The sequence below is a fragment of the Salvelinus alpinus genome, chromosome 25, assembly GCF_045679555.1.
Source record: "Salvelinus alpinus chromosome 25, SLU_Salpinus.1, whole genome shotgun sequence".
Classification (NCBI taxonomy): domain Eukaryota; kingdom Metazoa; phylum Chordata; class Actinopteri; order Salmoniformes; family Salmonidae; genus Salvelinus; species Salvelinus alpinus.
Window position 1 is genome coordinate 42,263,031 of NC_092110.1, and position 22,194 is coordinate 42,285,224.

At 47.3% G+C, this 22,194-nt stretch overlaps 1 protein-coding gene across 3 annotated transcripts in view; it reads left to right on the plus strand.

The window, feature by feature from the left end:
- Window positions 1-1,104: 1,104 nt before the first annotated feature.
- The window catches only part of LOC139553996 (alpha-actinin-1-like), a 118,371-nt gene continuing 97,281 nt past the window's right edge, over window positions 1,105-22,194 (plus strand). For 2 of the 3 annotated variants that reach the window (XM_071366852.1, XM_071366853.1), the window contains exon 1: window positions 1,172-1,469. In XM_071366852.1, the coding sequence (XP_071222953.1) occupies window positions 1,353-1,469 (117 nt within the window). In that variant the 5' untranslated portion in view covers window positions 1,172-1,352. Of the gene's footprint in view, window positions 1,470-22,194 lie in introns of all 3 variants that reach the window. The other variant, XM_071366851.1, reaches the window with a different exon arrangement.

The window sequence follows — 22,194 nt, forward strand, 5'->3', positions numbered from 1 at the left end:
AAGTTACATAGATGTCCTGTGTCTGTCTGTCAACAAGTTACATAGATGTCCTGTGCCTGTCTGTCAACAAGTTACATAGATGTCCTGTGCCTGTCTGTCAACAAGTTACATAGATGTCCTGTGTCTGTCTGTCAACAAGTTACATAGATGTCCTGTGCCTGTCTGTCAACAAGTTACATAGATGTCCTGTGTCTGTCTGTCAACAAGTTACATAGATGTCCTGTGTCTGTCTGGCAACAAGTTACATAGATGTCCTGTGCCTGTCTGTCAACAAGTTACATAGATGTCCTGTGCCTGTCTGTCAACAAGTTACATAGATGTCCTGTGTCTGTCTGTCAACAAGTTACATAGATGTCCTGTGTCTGTCTGTCAACAAGTTACATAGATGTCCTGTGTCTGTCTGTCAACAAGTTACATAGATGTCCTGTGCCTGTCTGTCAACAAGTTACATAGATGTCCTGTGCCTGTCTGTCAACAAGTTACATAGATGTCCTGTGTCTGTCTGTCAACAAGTTACATAGATGTCCTGTGCCTGTCTGTCAACAAGTTACATAGATGTCCTGTGTCTGTCTGTCAACAAGTTACATAGATGGCGCGACTCCTATCCATCTCTTTCTGACAGATGAAGAGGAGGATGGGTGTGGTCTCCTCTTCCAGGTGGCAAACGCGGCTTCTGAAACAGAAAATAGCCCCCAGCTACAGGTAGGCTAGGGGGATGTGCGCTTTTGGCGTAGGTATACACAGACCAAATTACCCTAATACGGGTGGTAGAATTTGCGCGCATTACGCATTTATGTCTAGATTTGCATTGTTTCAAACTACATGAAACACATTAGAATGTATCGAATCGAAGTATCCGATCGTCTACACCACCCAATTTATACTAATACAATCACACAGCCTACGTTAAGTCTCTGCACTGACAGCTGCTACAGCCAATTATGTTGGACTTGTTGGTGGTGGGCGGGCCATAGAACTCCTATGTATCCAATGTCGTTGTATTTTTCTTTTTTTCCCAGAAAAGTTTTGCTTCTATCGCCACCAGTGTTCAAGGACCTGCCTACTTACCCGTTATAGATCGGTGGGTGAAAAAAAATAATAGTTGGATAGAAAAAGAAAGACAGAAGGTGAGGGGTTTTGTGTGAGTTTAGCGGAGAGAGAGAGCGCGAGCGAAAAAGAGAGTCAGCAGCAAGAGAGATACAGTGAAGCCCGGGAGACCGTTAATTTCATCCACACCGTCTTGATCGTGCGCGAGTGCGGTAAACGGTAACAACATACTGCTGCAACATCACCTCCGGTCCACCGCCTAGTACCGTACCGGTAAAACACAGGAACGCGAGGAAGTATAATCCATGCCTACTTTCGACATGGACCCGTATGACGGAGATGAAAATGATTATATGCCTCAGGAAGATGACTGGGACCGGGATATGCTGTTGGACCCGGCGTGGGAGAAGCAACAGAGAAAGGTGAATAGAATACATTTTACGGTGTGATCTATCTAGCTCCGAGTCCTTCCTGGTGGGTAAAGGTGTTTGAATGCCTCTACCTCCACCTCTGAATGCTGCAGAGATGAGAGGGACATAAACGCAGCAGTCAACCTGAAGGCTACTTTGACATTGATACGGCTCTTTGATGGTTGGAACTTGGAAACATTATTATTGTCCAAAATATATTGGACCATGACTATGTGTAAAATTTAAAATTCCTCAACTTAAAAAATAATAATATGGGTTTAGCCTACTAGAACCACTGGAAGATTTGGACTAGCATAAACATTACGTGAAGGATTTGTGTTTTATCTTCACGCGTAAAAGCAGCCGGCTAGTCTGTAATAGAAGCAGCATATTGTCTGTAGCCCGGACGAGTGGCCTAATCTCCCGTATACCCATCCCCCCTAGAAAAAACTATTAGTCCTGGAAATAGTCCGCCCACCTCGCAGAGCAACAGATGTCAGACATGCGCTCCTACATTCAACTGCTGTATGGTGTCTCCTCTTCCCGTCTCCTCTCCTTCTATTGTAGACCTTCCTATCCGCCGAATTTCTGCTGCTGTCAACCATATTATAATGGTCTGTGTGATGATTCAGGCATACTTTATCATACAATTACACAACAGAACATACTTGTTTTTGTTAGTGTTGATGATACGGTTAGTTTTAGGTCGTCATTGTAAATAAGAATGTGTTCTGACTTGCCTAGTTAAATAAAAATACATTGGATACGCCTATAATATAATTGAAGACCCTTAAGAACAAATATTGCATTCAGAGTGCAGTATAACAGCAGTACACTACAAATCCTGCATCCAAAATTACACGTTATTTTTGCTGCAATACTTTTGCAGTATAACTGAAGTTATAGTGCAGTATTACTGCGTCCAAAATACCACAGTCGACTGCAGTTACTGCAGTTTTAAAACTGCTATCTTTTTTTGTAAGGGGAGTGATTGGTTCAGATCAGAGCTATTTGCCCAATTATGACTGGACAAGACTTCGCAATGGAGTCGTTCAAATGAAAGTATATCGAGAATGGATGAAAAAAAAGTTTGCATATATAATTTGAGCGCTCTCTTTTTCTCTCCCACACGTAAAAAAAAAAATGTTTTGCATTGGAAAAAAAGATTGAAGAAAATGGGGTGGTATCTGAGTAAGCAGTGTGGTTAGAAGGGTAGGGCTTGGATGTGAGCGAGCGTGCCCTAAAATGGTAATACTCGTCCCCCTTCTCATGCAGCAGCAGTTGGAAAAGCGTTTTCTTTTCCTCATTTTTCTTCTTCTTCCTCCCCTTGCTTGGAAAGCTTCAGTTTCTAGTTTCCTGAATTATGCCGTCACCGCCAGACGGCTACCGGTGAGAGCACCGGGGCGGCGGCTAGGTATGCGAGTAGGGGGTCGCACGTAAATAATTACAGATGCTGGAAGACAACAACTAAGCACAAGCCTGTCTGCCTACCTCCAGATAGTATCTTCTGGAAGCACTGACTACAGCAGTTGGTGCTGTTAGAGTAGTTATGATAGTAGCCAACTACCATGGAATACATGAGAATCCATTGGGACTGTTGCTGACACTTTATTTAAACAATACGACAGTTTGTTTAGAGCAAAGGAAGGGACCTCTAAATAGACCCTCAAGCCATGTTCCCAGATTATGACAAGATGTTCCTTTAGATATTTACAGGAAGTGCATTCAGTAGAGGGGACATATAAACTAGACCAAACAAGGATTTACAGTAGAGTTGATATATAAATATACTAGACCAAACAAGGACTTTATAAGTTGTAATGCGATGCGTTATAGCTGTTTATACCATGGCATTGTTGAATACTCGTTTTTGATTGGCTTGAAGGGCATTCTAGAGCGTGCATTATTTCCCTATAACGCACGGTATATCAGCACGGTAGAATTGAATGGCTATAGTTCATTCTTACAGCGGCGAATTGGTTCTCGAAGCCAAAAAAACAGTCAAAATACTCCCCATCTTAAACGTGAAACGATTCTCAACTGCGGTACTGTTCTAGAAACATAAATCCCTCTACTTTCATACCACATCAGCAGACCGAGAAAGAGAGGCCTCGGCCGCCCACAGACATGTAAACAATGGGACAAAAGGCATCCGGTGAGAGTTCAGACTAGCACTTGATTCGAGTGATATATCAGTAGTTGGGAAGGAATGACAACAAATCATATGACAACCAAAACATAAACAGTAAGTGGAGTCATACTCTGATGGAGTTTGTGTTTTGAGTGAGTGTAGTCATACTCTGATGGAGTTTGTGTTTTGGGTGAGTGGAGTCACACTGATGGAGTTTGTGTTTTGAGTGAGTGTAGTCATACTCTGATGGAGTTTGTGTTTTGAGTGAGTGTAGTCATACTCTGATGGAGTTTGTGTTTTGAGTGAGTGGAGTCATACTCTGATGGGGTTTGTGTTTTGAGTGAGTGTAGTCATACTCTGATGGAGTTTGTGTTTTGAGAGAGTGGAGTCACACTCTGATGGAGTTTGTGTTTTGAGTGAGTGGAGTCATACTCTGATGGAGTTTGTGTTTTGAGTGAGTGGAGTCACACTCTGATGGAGTTTGTGTTTTGAGTGAGTGGAGTCATACTCTGATGGAGTTTGTGTTTTGAGTGAGTGGAGTCATACTCTGATGGAGTTTGTGTTTTGGGGGGGGGGAAACCCCCCTCAGTGGCTTGACTGCTGTATGGTCACACATCACCAGAATCCTAATTGTATCATGTGTTTCTGAATGTGAGGACACAAATGAGAGTGAGAAGTGTGTTATTGTGTGGAGCTCTGACTAGACTAAAAACGTTATGGAATGGGAGCACGCTGGGAGGGGTGGGAGCACACTGGGAGGGATGGGAGCACGCTGGGAGGGGTGGGAGCACACTGGGAGGGATGGGAGCACGCTGGGAGGGGTGGGAGCACACTGGGAGGGATGGGAGCACGCTGGGAGGGGTGGGAGCACACTGGGAGGGATGGGAGCACGCTGGGAGGGGTGGGAGCACACTGGGAGGGATGGGAGCACGTTGGGAGGGGTGGGAGCACACTGGGAGGGATGGGAGCACGCTGGGAGGGGTGGGAGCACGCTGGGAGGGATGGGAGCACGCTGGGAGGGGTGGGAGCACACTGGGAGGAATGGGAGCACGCTGGGAGGGGTGGGAGCACACTGGGAGGGATGGGAGCACGCTGGGAGGGATGGGAGCACACTGGGAGGAATGGGAGGGATGGGAGCACGCTGGGAGGGGTGGGAGCACACTGGGAGGGATGGGAGGGATGGGAGCACGCTGGGAGGGGTGGGAGCACACTGGGAGGAATGGGAGCACACTGGGAGGAATGGGAGCACACTGGGAGGGATGGGAGCACGCTGGGAGGAATGGGAGCACACTGGGAGGAATGGGAGCACGCTGGGAGGCATGGGAGTACGCTGGGAGCACGCTGGGAGGGGTGGGAGCACACTGGGAGGGATGGGAGCACGCTGGGAGGGGTGGGAGCACGCTGGGAGGGATGGGAGCACGCTGGGAGGGGTGGGAGCACACTGGGAGGAATGGGAGCACGCTGGGAGGGGTGGGAGCACACTGGGAGGAATGGGAGGGATGGGAGCACGCTGGGAGGGATGGGAGCACACTGGGAGGGATGGGAGGGATGGGAGCACGCTGGGAGGGGTGGGAGCACGCTGGGAGGAATGGGAGCACACTGGGAGGAATGGGAGCACGCTGGGAGGGATGGGAGCACGCTGGGAGGAATGGGAGCACACTGGGAGGAATGGGAGCACACTGGGAGGAATGGGAGCACGCTGGGAGGGATGGGAGCACGCTGGGAGGAATGGGAGCACACTGGGAGGAATGGGAGCACACTGGGAGGAATGGGAGCACGCTGGGAGGCATGGGAGCACGCTGGGAGGCATGGGAGCACGCTGGGAGGGATGGGAGCACGCTGGGAAGGATTGGAGCACACTGGGAGGGGTGGGAGCACACTGGGAGGGGTGGGAGCACACTGGGAGGGATTGGAGCACGCTGAAACAGTAAAAGCAGGAAATGCATCATTTATGACTCTACTGCCATTTATTCCAATTAGACAGTTTTTTGGGGATTTTTCTCTGAACAAGACGGCTGCCATTTTTCACCTCGTTCTGGAACTTTGAGGGTTTTATGACATAGTCCCATCTAGTAATTGAATGGGATGTCTATGGTTTCCTCCACCAGGGTTGTTTTTTCTGACTGAGAGATATAGTGTTGTTGACCAAGCATGTCTGAACTTGACTCTCTCAGGTATAAAGGCTCTCTCCCTCTCTCCAGATCTCCTTATCTGTGAATGCCTCTCCTCTCCAGGTTCCCCTCTCCGAGGCACATGGGGCGGGGTCGGCTGTGGGCGGGACACACCTTTTCATTGGTTCTAACAGATCAGCTAGTTAGTTGGTTAACGTTGTAGGTTTACACAGAGTCATGTCTAACAATAAAAATCATTGTTTTCTAATTTCTGTTGCCTGTAACTACTTTTTATGCATGCATATGGCAATTTCACACATGGATAAAACACGTGTTTACTCCGTTGCTATGGTCACCGTCATTGTCATCCTCTGTGTGTGGAGTAGTGGAGTTTGCGGTTCGCCTTCAAAATAAAAGTCCCCCATTGAAAGTTCTGTTGGGACTTACAATACTGAAATAAGACTGTATAAAAATATCTTTGTAGTAGATACTTATATATGATTATAACTTAATAATGACACCTTAGTTTCATTCTCTCTCTCTCTCGCTCTCTCTCTCTCGCTCTCGCTCTCTCGCTCTTCCCAACTCTCTTTCTCTCTCCTTCTTTCTCTCTTCCTCTATCTCTCCTTCCCTTCTCTCTCTCTCCTTCCCTTCTCTCTTTTTCTCTCTTTTTCTCTCTTTTTCTCTCTCTTTCTCTCTCTCACTCCTCCCTCTCTCTCTTTCTCTGAATTCAATTTCAATTCAAGGGGCTTTATTGGCATGGTAAACATATGTTTACATTGCCAAAGCAAGTGAAGTAGATAATAAACAAAAGTGAAGTAAACAGTACAAATGAACAGTAAACATTACACTCACAAAAGTTCCAAAGGAATAGAGACATTTCAAATGTCATATTATATATATACAGTGTTGTAACAATGTACAAATGGTTCAAGTACAAAAGGGAAAATAAACATAAATATGGGTTGTATTTACAATGGTGTTTGTTCTTCACTGGTTGCCCTTTTCTTGTGGCAACAGGTCACAAATCTTTCTGCTGTGATGTCACACTGTGGTATTTCACACAGTAGATATGTGAGTTCATCAAAATTGGATTTGTTTTCAAATTCTTTGTGGGTCTGTGTAATCTGAGGGAAATATGTGTCTCTTATATGGTCATACATTTGGCAGGAGGTTAGGAAGTGCAGCTCCGTTTCCACCTCATTTTGTGGGCAGTGTGCACGTAGCCTGTCTTCTCTTGAGAGTCAGGTCTGCCTACGGCGGCCTTTCTCAATAGCAAGGTTATGCTCACTGAGTCTGTATGTAACCGATGCTAGCTAGTTAGCGGTGGTGCGCGCTAGCAGCCTTTCAGTCAGTGACGTCACTTGCTCTGAGACCTTGAAGTAGTGGTTCCCCTTGCTCTGCAATGGCCGCGGCTTTTGTGGAGCGATGGGTAACGGTGCTTCGTGGGTGACTACTGTTGATGTGTGCAGAGGGTCCCTGGTTCGCGCCCGGGTCGGGGCGAGGGGACGGACTAAAGTTAAAACTGTTACATGTACATAGTCAAAGCTTTCCTTAAGTTTGTGTCAGTCACAGTGGTCAGGTATTCTGCCACTGTGTACTCTCTGTTTAGGGCCAGTCACAGTGGTCAGGTATTCTGCCACTGTGTACTCTCTGTTTAGGGCCAAAAAGCATTCTAGTTTGCTCAGTTTTTTTGGTAAATTCTTTCCAATGTGGCAAGTAATTATTTTTTTCTCATGATTTGGTTGGGTCTAATTGTGTTGCTGTCCTGTGGCTCTGTGGGGTGTGTTTGTGTTTGTGAACAGAGCCCCAGGACCAGCTTGCTCAGGGGACTCTTCTCCAGGTTCATCTCTCTGTAGGTGATGGCTTTGTTATGGAAAGTTTGGGAATCGCTTCCTTTTAGGTGGTTATATAATTTAATGTCTCTTTTCTGGATTTTGATAATTAGCGGGCATCGGCCTAATTCTGCTCTGCATGCATTATTAGGTGCTTTACGTTGTACACGGAGGACATTTTTTCAGAATTCTGCATACAGTCTCAATTTGGTGTTTGTCCAATTTTGTCAATTCTTGGTTGTTGAGCGGACCCCAGACCTCACAACCTTCAAGTATTTTTAGCCAGATCCTAATTGGGATGTCGAGTTTTATGTTACTTTTGATGGCATAGAAGGCCCTTCTTGCCTTGTCTCTCAGATCGTTCACAGCTTTGTGGAAGTTACCTGTGGTGCTGATGTTTATGGTCGAGGTATGTATAGTTTTTTGTCTGCTCTAGGGCAACGGTGTCTAGATGGAATTTTTATTTGTGGTCGTGGCGACTGGACCTTTTTTGGAACACCATTATTTTGGTCTTACTGAGATTTACTGTCAGGGCCCAGGTCTGACAGGGCCCAGGACTGACAGAATCTGTGCAGAAGATCTAGGTGCTGCTGTAGGCCCTCCTTGGTTGGGGACAGAAGCACCAGATCATCAGCAAACAGTAGACATTTGACTTCAGATTCTAGTAGGGTGAGGCCGGGTGCTGCAGACTGTTCTAGTGCCCTCGCCTATTCGTTGATATATATGTTCAAGAGGGTATATAAACCCAGCAAAAAAATAAACGTCCTCACTGTCAACTGCGTTTATTTTCGGGAAACCTAACATGTGTAAATATTTGTATGAACATAACAAGATTCAACAACTGAGACATAAACTGAACAAGTTCCACAGACATGTGACTAACAGAAATGGAATAATGTGTCCCTGAACGTAGGGGGGGTCAAAATCAAAAGTAACAGTCAGTATCTGGTGTGGCCACCAGCTGCATTAAGTATATCTCAAAGTGCTGTACAGAAACCCAGCCTAACACCCCAAACAGCAAACAATGCAGGTGTAGAAGCACGGTGGCTAGGAAAAACTCCCTAGAAAGGCCAGAACCTAGGAAGAAACCTAGAGAGGAACCAGGCTATGAGGGGTGGCCAGTCCTCTTCTGGCTGTGCCGGGTAGAGATTATAACAGAACATGGCCAAGATGTTTAAATGTTCATAGATGACCAGCAGGGTCAAATAATAATAATCACAATGGTTGTCGAGGGTGAAACAGGTCAGCACCTCAGGAGTAAATGTCAGTTGGCTTTTCATAGCTGATCATTAAGAGTATCTCTACCGCTCCTGCTGTCTCTAGAGAGTTGAAAACAGCAGGTCTGGGACAGGTAGCACGTCCGGTGAACAGGTCAGGGTTCCATAGCCGCAGGCAGAACAGTTGAAACTGGAGCAGCAGCACGGCCAGGTGGACTGGGGACAGCAAGGAGTCATCAGGCCAGGTAGTCCCTAGGCATGGTCCTAGGGCTCAGGTCCTCCAAGAGAGAGAAAGAGAGAGAGAATTAGAGAGAGCATACTTAAATTCACACAGGACACCGGATAAGACAGGAGAAATACCCCAGATATAACAGAATGACCCTAGCCCCCCGACACATAAACTACTGCAGCATAAATACTGGAGGCTGAAACAGGAGGGGTCGGGGAACACTGCAGGTGTTGTTACACGTGGTCTGCCACTGCGAGGACGATCAGCTGTCCGTCCTGTCTCCCTGTAGCGCTGTCTTAGGCGTCTCACAGTATGGACATTGCAATTTATTTACATTGGAATTTATTGCCCTGGCCACATCTGCAGTCCTCATGCCTCCTTGCAGCATGCCTAAGGCACGTTCACGCAGATGAGCAGGGACCCTGGGCATCTTTCTTTTGGTGTTTTTCAGAGTCAGTAGAAAGGCCTCTTTGGTGTCCTAAGTTTTCATAACCGTGACCTTAATTTCCTACCGTCTGTAAGCTGTTAGTGTCTTAACAACCGTTCCACAGGTGTATGTTCATTATTTGTTTATGGTTCATTGAACAAGCATGGGAAACAGTGTTTAAACCCTTTACAATGAAGATCTGTGAAGTTATTTGGATTTTTTATGAATTATCTTCGAAAGACAGGGTCCTGGAAAAAGGGATGTTCTCTTTTTTATGCTGAGTTTAAGTCTCTGTCTCGATACCTCTCTGTATTTCCATCTACAGATTCATAATGTCATCATCTAGAATAGACTTCCTGTGTAGCTGTAGCCAGGGCTGCGGTGAGTGCAGGTGTTTACAGACGGGCTGGCTGGATGACTGGCTGATTGACTGACTGGTTTGCTGAGGGCTGATTTTGTCCAGGCTTGTCCTTATAAGGAAACGACTGAGTTGTTGTACCTTCAATTTGCCCCTCCTCCCCCCCTCCAAGCCCCGCCCCTTCTCCCTCTGCAGCCTTGGCACCTCCTACATTCCCCAGCCCAACCTGTCTCCTTTGTGCTATGGGGAAGATAAGGTTTGAATTGATTCCACAATCCATTAAATTCCAGGATAAATGATTGTTCATTGCATTCCAACCATGGCTGAGTCTGAGCCTGAAGGAAATAGCAAGGCAAGCTCTCACTAGGGTTTAGGGGTTAGGGGCTGAAGGAAATAGCAAGGCAAGCTCTCACTAGGGTTTAGGGGTTAGGGGCTGAAGGAAATAGCAAGGCAAGCTCTCACTAGGGTTTAGGGGTTAGGGGCTGAAGGAAATAGCAAGGCAAGCTCTCACTAGGGTTTAGGGGTTAGGGGCTAGGGGTTAGGGGTTAGGGGTTAGGGGCTGAAGGAAATAGCAAGGTAAGCTCTCACTAGGGTTTAGGGGTTAGGGGCTGAAGGAAATAGCAAGGCAAGCTCTCACTAGGGTTTAGGGGTTAGGGGCTAGGGGTTAGGGGTTAGGGGCTGAAGGAAATAGCAAGGCAAGCTCTCACTAGGGTTTAGGGGCTAGGGGCTGAAGGAAATAGCAAGGCAAGCTCTCACTAGGGTTTAGGGGTTAGGGGCTGAAGGAAATAGCAAGGCAAGCTCTCACTAGGGTTTAGGGGCTAGGGGCTAGGGGTTAGGGGCTAGGGGTTAGGGTTTAGGGGTTAGGGGCTGAAGGAAATAGCAAGGCAAGCTCTCTCTCTCTAATCTGGCTGACATTACAGTCCTGAACACGGCTCTGTTCTCTAGGGGTTAGAGGCTAGGGTTTAGGGGCTAGGGTTTAGGGGCTAGGGTTTAGGGGCTAGGGGTTAGAGGCTAGGGTTTAGGGGCTAGGGGTTAGGGGCTAGGGGCTAGGGTTTAGGGGCTAGGGTTTAGGGGTTAGAGGCTAGGGTTAGAGGCTAGGGTTAGAGGCTAGGGTTTAGGGGCTAGGGGTTAGGGGCTAGGGGCTAGGGTTTAGGGGCTAGGGGTTAGAGGCTAGGGTTTAGGGGCTAGGGGTTAGAGGCTAGGGTTTAGGGGCTAGGGGTTAGAGGCTAGGGTTTAGGGGTTAGAGGCTAGGGTTTAGGGGCTAGGGGTTAGAGGCTAGGGGCTAGGGGTTAGGGGCTAGGAGTTAGGGGCTAGGGGTTAGAGGCTAGGGTTTAGGGGCTAGGGGTTAGAGGCTAGGGTTTAGGGGCTAGGGGTTAGAGGCTATGGTTTAGGGGTTAGGGGTTAGAGGCTAGGGTTTAGGGGCTAGGGGTTAGGGGTTAGAGGCTAGGGTTAGGGGCTAGGGGTTAGGGGCTAGGGGTTAGAGGCTAGGGTTAGGGGGCTAGGGGCTAGAGGTTAGGGGGCTAGGGGTTAGAGGTTAGGGGCTAGGATTAGGGGTTAGAGGCTAGGGTTTAGGGGCTAGGATTAGGGGTTAGAGGCTAGGGTTTAGGGGCTAGGATTAGGGGTTAGAGGCTAGGGTTTAAGGGCTAGGATTAGGGGTTAGAGGCTAGGGTTTAGGGGCTAGGATTAGGGGTTAGAGGCTAGGGTTTAGGGGCTAGGATTAGGGGTTAGAGGCTAGGGTTTAGGGGCTAGGGTTAGGGGTTAGAGGCTGGGGTTAGAGGCTAGGGGTTAGGGGCTAGGGGTTAGAGGCTAGGGTTTAGGGGCTAGGGGTTAGGGGTTAGAGGCTAGGGTTTAGGGGCTAGGGGTTAGGGGTTAGAGGCTAGGGTTAGGATTAGGGGTTAGGTGTTAGAGATTAGAGTCTAGGGTTAGGGGTTAGGGGCTAGGGTTAGGGGTTAGGGTTAGAGGCTAGGGTTAGGGTTAGGGTTAGGGGCTAGGGGTTAGAGGCTACGGTTAGGGGTTAGGGTTAGAGGCTAGGGTTAGGGGTTAGGGGCTAGGGTTAGGGGTTAGGGGCTAGGGTTAGGGTTAGAGGCTAGGATTAGGGGCTAGGGGTTAGAGGCTACGGTTAGGGGTTAGTGGTTAGGGTTAGGGGTTAGAGGCTAGGGTTTGTGGTTAGGGGCTAGGGTTAGGGGTTAGGGTTAGGGGTTAGAGGCTAGGGTTTGTGGCTAGGGTTAGGGGTTAGGGGCTAGGGTTAGGGGTTAGGGCTAGGGGTTAGAGGCTAGGGTTACGGGTTAGGGTTAGAGGACAGGATGCAGAGGTTAAGGTTAGGGTTAGGGGTTAGTGGTTAGGGCTAGGATTAGGGGTTAGAGGCTAGGGTTTGTGGTTAGGGGTTAGGGGTTAGAGGCTACGGTTAGGGGTTAGTGGTTAGGGTTAGGGGTTAGAGGCTAGGGTTTGTGGTTAGGGGCTAGGGTTAGGGGTTAGGGTTAGGGGTTAGAGGCTAGGGTTTGTGGCTAGGGTTAGGGGTTAGGGGCTAGGGTTAGGGGTTAGGGCTAGGGGTTAGAGGCTAGGGTTACGGGTTAGGGTTAGAGGACAGGATGCAGAGGTTAAGGTTAGGGTTAGGGGTTAGTGGTTAGGGCTAGGATTAGGGGTTAGAGGCTAGGGTTTGTGGTTAGGGGTTAGGGTTAGAGGCTAGGGTTAGGGGTTAGGGTTAGAGGACAGGATGCAGAGGTTAAGGTTAGGATGAGGGTTAGGAGCTAAAATTAGAGGTAGGGTTTAGATTTAAGAATAGGGTTCTATTTTGTAATCAGCAGAGCCCAAGAGGAGCGCAGTCGTCCCATATGAGGAGTCATTTGTCACTGTGGTAGGAAGACCCCCCCATGCAGTATCCGAAGAAATTAAATATAACAACAAAAGTGAAAATAAGTGCTGAAAGTCTTAAAGGAGGGAATCGGTAGTAATAAGCACTGCATGCCGTACACGGGGTAGAGGTATTCAACCAATCCAACCACAAGGTCTGTCCAGGGGCCTTATTTAAAACCTAAGTATTGTTGTCCCCAAACCAGGAGTACTCACAAACCAACCTCAAGGTCTGTCCAGGGGCCTTATTTAAGGGGGAGAAGGGGGAGGAGTCAGTGTCTCTCTACTCTACCCAGGATGGAAGGGGGAGGAGTCAGTGTCTCTCTACTCTACCCAGGATGGAAGGGGGAGGAGTCAGTGTCTCTCTACTCTACCCAGGATGGAAGGGGGAGGAGTCAGTGTCTCTCTACTCTACCCAGGATGGAAGGGGGAGGAGTCAGTGTCTCTCTACTCTACCCAGGATGGAAGGGGGAGGAGTCAGTGTATCTTTACTCTACCCAGGATGGAAGGGGGAGGAGTCAGTGTCTTTACTCTACCCAGGATGGAAGGGGGAGGAGTCAGTGTGGTTGAACGAAGAAACAATATAGAGCTGGCAGGATTTTCCGTGCCCCGGCAGAACAGAGACTCTACCTCTGGTAAGGGTGGGGTGCGTGTGTTTTTGTCAATAACAGCTGGTGTGCGATGTCAAATACTAAAGAAGTCTCGAGGTATTGCTCGCCTGAGGTAGAGTACCTTATGATAAGCTGTAGACCACACTATCTACCAAGAGAGTTCTCATCTCTATTATTCGTAGCCGTCTATTTACCACCACAAAGCAAAGCTGGCACTAAGACCGCTCTCAACCAACTCTATAAGGCCATAAGCAAAGAAGAAAATGCTCACCCAGAAGCGCTGCTCCTAGTGGCCGGGGACTTTAATGCAGGCAAACTTAAATCAGTTTTACCAAATTTTTACCATTATGTCACATGTGCAACCAGGGGGGAAAATAATCCTAGACCACCTTTACTCCACACACAGAGATGCATACCAAGCTCTGCCACTTTGGAGCCCCACGTGGCACATAAACATGTCCTGATTGTAATTGATAACATTAGTCAGTGAAAGCGCCAACTATGCTGTTTCCATGTAGTGCCGGGAAAAACCCTGGAAACACGCAGACAACAATGCAGACAGATTGCCTACGCACAGATCCCCTCCCCCTCCCCCGCTGTAGGCCGTCATTGTAAATAAGAATTTATTCTTAACTGACTTGCCTAGTTAAATAAAGGTTGAATAACGGTGTCTCGGTGGAAGCAGACAGAAATATTCTAGCACCAGTGTGTGTGTGTGTGTGTGTGTGTGTGTGTGTTTCCTCTTTGCCTTCCAACACCGCAGGCTGTCGCCCTGACCCTCCAAGTTGGATGAGGAATTCAGTTCTCAACAAGTCTGGTTCTCAGCTAGGTTCTTATCCACTAATCATCTTTCTTCAACTAGCGGTATTCACAGAGCCACTCCAGAGCTCCATCACATTTTGCTTTCTGCCTACAACTATGCTAGACATGTGTATTATTGAATGAGATCTTCTGTAAATACAGTACACTGAAGAATAGTTCCTGGAGTACAGTACAGTTCACTATGGATGAGCTAGTTCCTGGAGTACAGTTCACTATGAATGAGCTAGTTCCTGGAGTACAGTACAGTTCACTATGAATGAGCTAGTTCCTGGAGTACAGTACAGTTCACTATGGATGAGCTAGTTCCTGGAGTACAGTACAGTTCACTATGGATGAGCTAGTTCCTGGAGTACAGTACAGTTCACTATGGATGAGCTAGTTCCTGGAGTACAGTACAGTTCACTATGCCTGAGCTAGTTCCTGGAGTACAGTACAGTTCACTATGGATGAGCTAGTTCCTGGAGTACAGTACAGTTCACTATGGATGAGCTAGTTCCTGGAGTACAGTACAGTTCACTATGGATGAGCTAGTTCCTGGAGTACAGTACAGTTCACTATGAATGAGCTAGTTCCTGGAGTACAGTACAGTTCACTATGGATGAGCTAGTTCCTGGAGTACAGTACAGTTCACTATGGATGAGCTAGTTCCTGGAGTACAGTACAGTTCACTATGGATGAGCTAGTTCCTGGAGTACAGTACAGTTCACTATGCCTGAGCTAGTTCCTGGAGTACAGTACAGTTCACTATGGATGAGCTAGTTCCTGGAGTACAGTACAGTTCACTATGGATGAGCTAGTTCCTGGAGTACAGTACAGTTCACTATGGATGAGCTAGTTCCTGGAGTACAGTACAGTTCACTATGGATGAGCTAGTTCCTGGAGTACAGTACAGTTCACTATGGATGAGCTAGTTCCTGGAGTACAGTACAGTTCACTATGGATGAGCTAGTTCCTGGAGTACAGTACTGTTCACTATGGATGAGCTAGTTCCTGGAGTACAGTACAGTTCACTATGGATGAGCTAGTTCCTGGAGTACAGTACAGTTCACTATGGATGAGCTAGTTCCTGGAGTACAGTACAGTTCACTATGGATGAGCTAGTTCCTGGAGTACAGTACAGTTCACTATGGATGAGCTAGTTCCTGGAGTACAGTACAGTTCACTATGAATGAGCTAGTTCCTGGAGTACAGTACAGTTCACTATGGATGAGCTAGTTCCTGGAGTACAGTACAGTTCACTATGCCTGAGCTAGTTCCTGGAGTACAGTACAGTTCACTATGGATGAGCTAGTTCCTGGAGTACAGTACAGTTCACTATGGATGAGCTAGTTCCTGGAGTACAGTACAGTTCACTATGGATGAGCTAGTTCCTGGAGTACAGTACAGTTCACTATGCCTGAGCTAGTTCCTGGAGTACAGTACAGTTCACTATGCCTGAGCTAGTTCCTGGAGTACAGTACAGTTCACTATGGATGAGCTAGTTCCTGGAGTACAGTACAGTTCACTATGGATGAGCTAGTTCCTGGAGTACAGTACAGTTCACTATGGATGAGCTAGTTCCTGGAGTACAGTACAGTTCACTATGGATGAGCTAGTTCCTGGAGTACAGTACAGTTCACTATGGATGAGCTAGTTCCTGGAGTACAGTACAGTTCACTATGGATGAGCTAGTTCCTGGAGTACAGTACAGTTCACTATGCCTGAGCTAGTTCCTGGAGTACAGTACAGTTCACTATGGATGAGCTAGTTCCTGGAGTACAGTACAGTTCACTATGGATGAGCTAGTTCCTGGAGTACAGTACAGTTCACTATGGATGAGCTAGTTCCTGGAGTACAGTACAGTTCACTATGAATGAGCTAGTTCCTGGAGTACAGTACAGTTCACTATGCCTGAGCTAGTTCCTGGAGTACAGTACAGTTCACTATGGATGAGCTAGTGGACAAACATTCCAAGTCGTCACTAAATAGTCCCAAGTAAGTACAACAAAAGTTGTTTACACCCCTGCTTGTTTACACCCCTGCTTGTTTACACCCCTGCTTGTTTACACCCCTGCTTGTTTACACCCCCTGCTTGTTTACACCCCCTGCTTGTTTACACCCCCTGCTTGTTTACACCCCCTGCTTGTTTACAACCCATTACTAATATATGTCTAAATATGGACCTGAGAAAAGGACTGAGGTGAATATTTGCATCAATGGTGGCATTACAGCACCTCTCCAGTCAGATAACAGAATGCACTGTTTAAAGAGTCAAATGTGTGCACTGTACACACTGACTGTGCAGCTGTAACCAAAGGAAGACATGTCTTTCTCTCTCACCACCACCAAAGGGACAGAGTTTACATGTAACTACAAAGAAACTCTTTCCAGATCAGTCAATAAAAACATTTTCCTCTGTGTTTTGGCGAGGAGGTCTGGGTAGCCTTGGCGAGGAGGTCTGGGTAGCCTTGGCGAAGAGGTCTGGGTAGCCTTGGCGAGGAGGTCTGGGTAGCCTTGGCGAGGAGGTCTGTGTAGCTTGGCGAGGAGGATTGGGTGGCTTGGCGAGGAGGTCTGGGTAGGCTTGGCGAGGAGGTCTGGGTAGCTAGGCGAGGAGTTCTTGGTAGCCTGGCGAGGAGGGTCTGGGTAATTTGGCGAGAAGGGTCTGGGTAGGCTTGGCGAGGAGGTCTGGGTAGCTAGGCGAGGAGTTCTTGGTAGCCTGGCGAGGAGGGTCTGGGTAATTTGGCGAGAAGGGTCTGGGTAATTTGGCGAGGAGGGTCTGGGTAATTTGGCGAGGAGGTCTGGGTAGCTTGGCGAGGAGGTCTGGGTAGCTTGGCGAGGAGCTCTGGGTAGCTTGGATAGGAGGTCTGGGTAGCTTGGCGAGGAGGTCTGGGTAGCTTGGATAGGAGGTCTGGGTAGCATGGCGAGGAGGTCTGGGTAGCCTTGGCGAGGAGGTCTGGGTAGCCTTGGCGAGGAGGTCTGGGTAGCCTTGGCGAGGAGGTCTGGGTAGCCTTGGCGAGGTCTGGGTAGCCTTGGCGAGGTCTGGGTAGCTTGGCGAGGAGGTCTGGGTAGCCTTGGCGAGGAGGTCTGGGTAGCCTTGGCGAGGAGGTCTGGGTAGCTTGGCGAGGAGGTCTGGGTAGCCTGGCGAGGAGGTCTGGGTAGCTTGGCGAGGAGGTCTGGGTAGCTTGGCGAGGAGGTCTGGGTATTTTTGTAAATATTTGGCACTACATCGTAAGGAGGAGAGGAGAAAAACCTTTTACGTTCTAAAACCACATAATAAATGCATCCGGCTGACTAGCTAGCTACAGTAGTATTGTCACTAGAGGCAGTCGTGTATATAGCTGTCCCTGCGCCAAAACGCCGGTATATTTCCATGTTGTGGCAACAGTAGTACTCGCAGAACTAGAATGAGGAGAATGGGTCTCTCCATTCAAGTCAATGATGCTATATTGTAGGGCTTTGACTCGCCGCTGTACAATGTAGACAAAAAACGGGACAGTTCAAAGACGGTGCTACAAAAATGAATGTCACAATGTAGTTTTCTTTGTCCTATGTTATTATATATTACATATAACTAATCATTTGATTGTCCTCTACAATATTTTAACCTTGTTATATTTGCCACTCTACCATAAAGGCCTGATTGGTGAGAGTGCTGCAGAGATGGTTGTCCTTCTGGAAGGTTCTCCCATCTCTCTGCAAAGCTCTCATCAAGGCAAAGGGTGGCTACTTTGAAGAATCTCAAATATAAAATATATTTTGATTTGTTTAACACTTTTTTGGGGGTTACTACATGATTCCATATGTGTTATTTCATAGTGTTGATGTCTTCAGTATTATTCTACAATGTAGAAAATAGTAAAAATAAAGAAAAACCCTTGGATGGGTAGGTGTGTCCAACCTTTTGACTGGTACTGTATATGTAGACTGGAGTAATAGTGACCAGTAGGAGGATTAACACATACTAATGGTAATGACAATCAATAATCAATGTGTAATGGTGGTAGAAGTACATCTAATCAATAATCAATGTGTAATGGGTCTTGTGTAATGGGTGGTAGTGGTACATATAATCAATGTTTAATGGGTCTTGTGTAATGAGTGGTAGTGGTACATCTAATCAATAATCAATGTGTAATGGGTCTTGTGTAATGGGTGGTAGTGGTACATCTAATCAATAATCAATGTTTAATGGGTCTTGTGTAATGGGTGGTAGTGGTACATCTAATCAATAATCAATGTGTAATGGGTCTTGTGTAATGGGTGGTAGTGGTACATCTAATCAATAATCAATGTGTAATGGGTCTTGTGTAATGGGTGGTAGTGGTACATCTAATCAATAATCAATGTTTAATGGGTCTTGTGTAATGAGTGGTAGTGGTACATCTAATCAATAATCATGTGTTCGTGTGTGCGTTTTGATGTGTGTGTGACCCATCAGTCTTAACGAGGCAGGGGCAAGGCAGCGTGACTGGGGGGGGGGGGGGGCCCAATGAGATTTAGACCTGAACTGGGTCCACTATGACACAGGGCCAGACCCCCCCCCCCCCCCCCCACACACACACACTAAACACAGAAACCTAACCCTGTATTAATGTAGAGATAGGGAGCTAAAGGCAGTGGAAATCAGGTTGTCATGTGATACATTGGAGTATGCAGTGTGTGTGTGTGTGTGTGGTAATGAGTATACATTACATTATGAATAGGGTGGCGAATCAGGGCACTAGTTCTGGAAGGAGACAGACAGATAGGACACATCTAAAGGTCACATGACAGAGCAGAGCATCTCTCTCACAGTCAGAGGAAATGCACTGGTTGGACATTCCTGTCTTTGTTACCGGCCTGTCTGTCTGCCTGTCTGTCTCTGTTCTGTTTCTCTTCTGTTGAGAGTGGACTGTGTTTGTGTTTTGTTGAGAGTGAACCGTGTTTGTGTTTTGTTGAGAGTGAACCGTGTTTGTGTTTTGTTGAGAGTGGACCGTGTGTTTTGTTGAGAGTGGACCGTGTTTGTGTTTTGTTGAGAGTGGACCGTGTTTGTGTTTTGTTGAGAGTGGACCGTGTGTTTTGTTGAGAGTGGGCCGTGTGTTTTGTTGAGAGTGGGCCGTGTGTTTTGTTGAGAGTGGACTGTAGCCAGGACAGAACAGAGAGCATTGTGGGAAATCAGCGACCGAGGGGAGGAATCCGATGATGGGGGGATTCTTTGAGGTGTACTAACTCCTCTCCTGAGTGGAGCAGACCGAGTGAGGCCCTCCTCCTCTCCAGAGTGGAGCAGACCGAGTGAGGCCCTCCTCCTCTCCTGAGTGGAGCAGACCGAGTGAGGCCCTCCTCCTCTCCTGAGTGGAGCAGACCGAGTGAGGCCCTCCTCCTCTCCTGAGTGGAGCAGACCGAGTGAGGCCCTCCTCCTCTCCTGAGTGGAGCAGACCGAGTGAGGCCCTCCTCCTCTCCAGAGTGGAGCAGACCGAGTGAGGCCCTCCTCCTCTCCTGAGTGGAGCAGACTGAGTGAGGCCCTCCTCCTCTCCTGAGTGGAGCAGACCGAGTGAGGCCCTCCTCCTCTCCTGAGTGGAGCAGACCGAGTGAGGCCCTCCTCCTCTCCTGAGTGGAGCAGACCGAGTGAGGCCCTCCTCCTCTCCAGAGTGGAGCAGACCGAGTGAGGCCCTCCTCCTCTCCAGAGTGGAGCAGACCGAGTGAGGCCCTCCTCCTCTCTAGAGTGGAGCAGACCGAGTGAGGCCCTCCTCCTCTCTAGAGTGGAGCAGACCGAGTGAGGCCCTCCTCCTCTCTAGAGTGGAGCAGACCGAGTGAGGCCCTCCTCCTCTCTAGAGTGGAGCAGACTGAGTGAGGCCCTCCTCCTCTCTAGAGTGGAGCAGACCGAGTGAGGCCCTCCTCCTCTCTAGAGTGGAGCAGACCGAGTGAGGCCCTCCTCCTCTCTAGAGTGGAGCAGACTGAGTGAGGCCCTCCTCCTCTCTAGAGTGGAGCAGACTGAGTGAGGCCCTCCTCCTCTCTAGAGTGGAGCAGACTGAGTGAGGCCCTCCTCCTCTCTAGAGTGGAGCAGACTGAGTGAGGCCCTCCTCCTCTCTAGAGTGGAGCAGACCGAGTGAGGCCCTCCTCCTCTCTAGAGTGGAGCAGACCGAGTGAGGCCCTCCTCCTCTCTAGAGTGGAGCAGACTGAGTGAGGCCCTCCTCCTCTATGTGAGTGGAGCAGACCGAGTGAGGCCCTCCTCCTCTCCTGTTCTGGCTACACTGGCACCGACATAACCTTAGATTGGGTCCCAAATGGAACCTATGTAGTGCACTGCTTTTGACCAGTGTTCCCTATAGGGTTCTGTTTGGGACACTACCCAGAAGGAGTTAGGATGAAGGCACTAATGGTTATTAGCCATTGTCTGCATCGCAAACCTATTCCCTATATAGAGCTCTACTTTCAACCCCATTCCCTAGATAGTGCACTACTTTCAACCCTATTCCCTATATAGTGCACTACTTTGCACCCTATTCCCTATGTAGTCTCTCAGAAAGTTTCTCTATTCTACTGAAACTTAAAAGAACCACAGATGATTTGTTCTGGGGCTCCCTCTCTCTCCCCGTCTCTCTCTCCCTCTGTCCCTCTCTCTGTCTCTCTCTCCCTCTGTCTCTCTCTCTCCCTCTATCTGTCTCTCTCTCCCTCCCTCTGTCTCTGTCTCTCCCTCTATCTCTCTTTCCACATCTCCACCTCTCTTTCTCTCCCCACTCCTCGCTCGTTCTCTCTCATCTCTCTCTCTCAAATCAAATCATATTTTATTGGTCACATTTACATGTTTAGCTGATGTTATTGTGGGTGTAGTGAAATGCTTGTGTTTCTAGCTCCAACAGTACAGTAATATCTAACAAGTAATATCTAACAGTTTCACAACATATAAACACACAAATCTAAGTAAAGGAATGTAATTAAGAATATATAAATATTTGGACGAGCAATCTCAGAGCAGCATAGTCTTAAAACTCCTCTGCGCTACGAATGCCGTTAGCGGGATCACTTTCCTAAACAACCGCTAGAATTGCAGGGCGCCAAATGCAAAAATATTACTAAAAATATTTATAATCATGCAATCACAAGTGAAATATACCAAAACACAGCTTAGCTTGTTGTTAATCCACCTATCGTGTCAGATTTTGAAAATATACTTTACAGCGAAAGAAATCCAAGCTTTTGTGAGTGTAGCAATCAATACTACAACAGCTAGCATCAAATTAGCATGGTCACGAAAGTCTGAAAAGCAATAAAATGAATCGCTTACCTTTGATAATCTTCGGATGTTTGCACTCACGAGACTCCCAGTTACACAATAAATGTTATTTTTGTTCGATAAATATTACTTTTATAACAAAAAAAACCATTTGGGTTGCGCGTTATGTTCAGAAAACCAAAGCCTCGTTCCGTTCGACAAATTCCAAAAAGTGTCCGTAATGGTCGTAGAAACATGTCAAATGTTTTTTATAATCAATCCTCAGGTTGTTTTTAACAAACATAATCAATAATATTTCAACCGGACCATAACCTATTTATTAAGAGACAAAAGGAAAATGGAGAGCTCCTCTCGCGCGCGCAGAAACTATTCGGAGGACACCTGACTACTTTTGAAAAATCACGCTCATTTTTCAAAATAAAAGCCTGAAACTATGTCTAAAGCCTGGTCACAGCCTGAGGAAGCCATTGGAAAAGGAATCTGGTTGATACCCCTTTAAATGGAGGATAGACGGGCCAGGAAACACAGATAAAAAAAAAGAAATATCACTTCCGGGTTAGATTTCCACAGATTTTCGTCTGCAGAATACGTTTTGTTATACTCACAGACAATATTTTGACAGTTTTTGAAACTTTGGAGTGTTTTCTATCCTAATCTGTAAATTATATGCATATTCTACGATCTGGGCCAGAGAAAATGTCCGTTTACCTTGGGAACATTATTTTAAGAAAAGAAAAAAAATCGGACCCCTAGCGCTAAATTAACATACAGAAGAATAGAGTACAGTATTCATATGAGATGAGTAATGCAAAATATCTAAACATTATTAAAGTGACCAGTGATTTCAATTCTATGTATATAGGCACAGCCTCTAATGTACTATTATTTAACAGTCTGATGGCCTTGAGAGAGAAGCTTTTTTTTCAGTCTCTAGTTCCCAGCGTCGATACACTT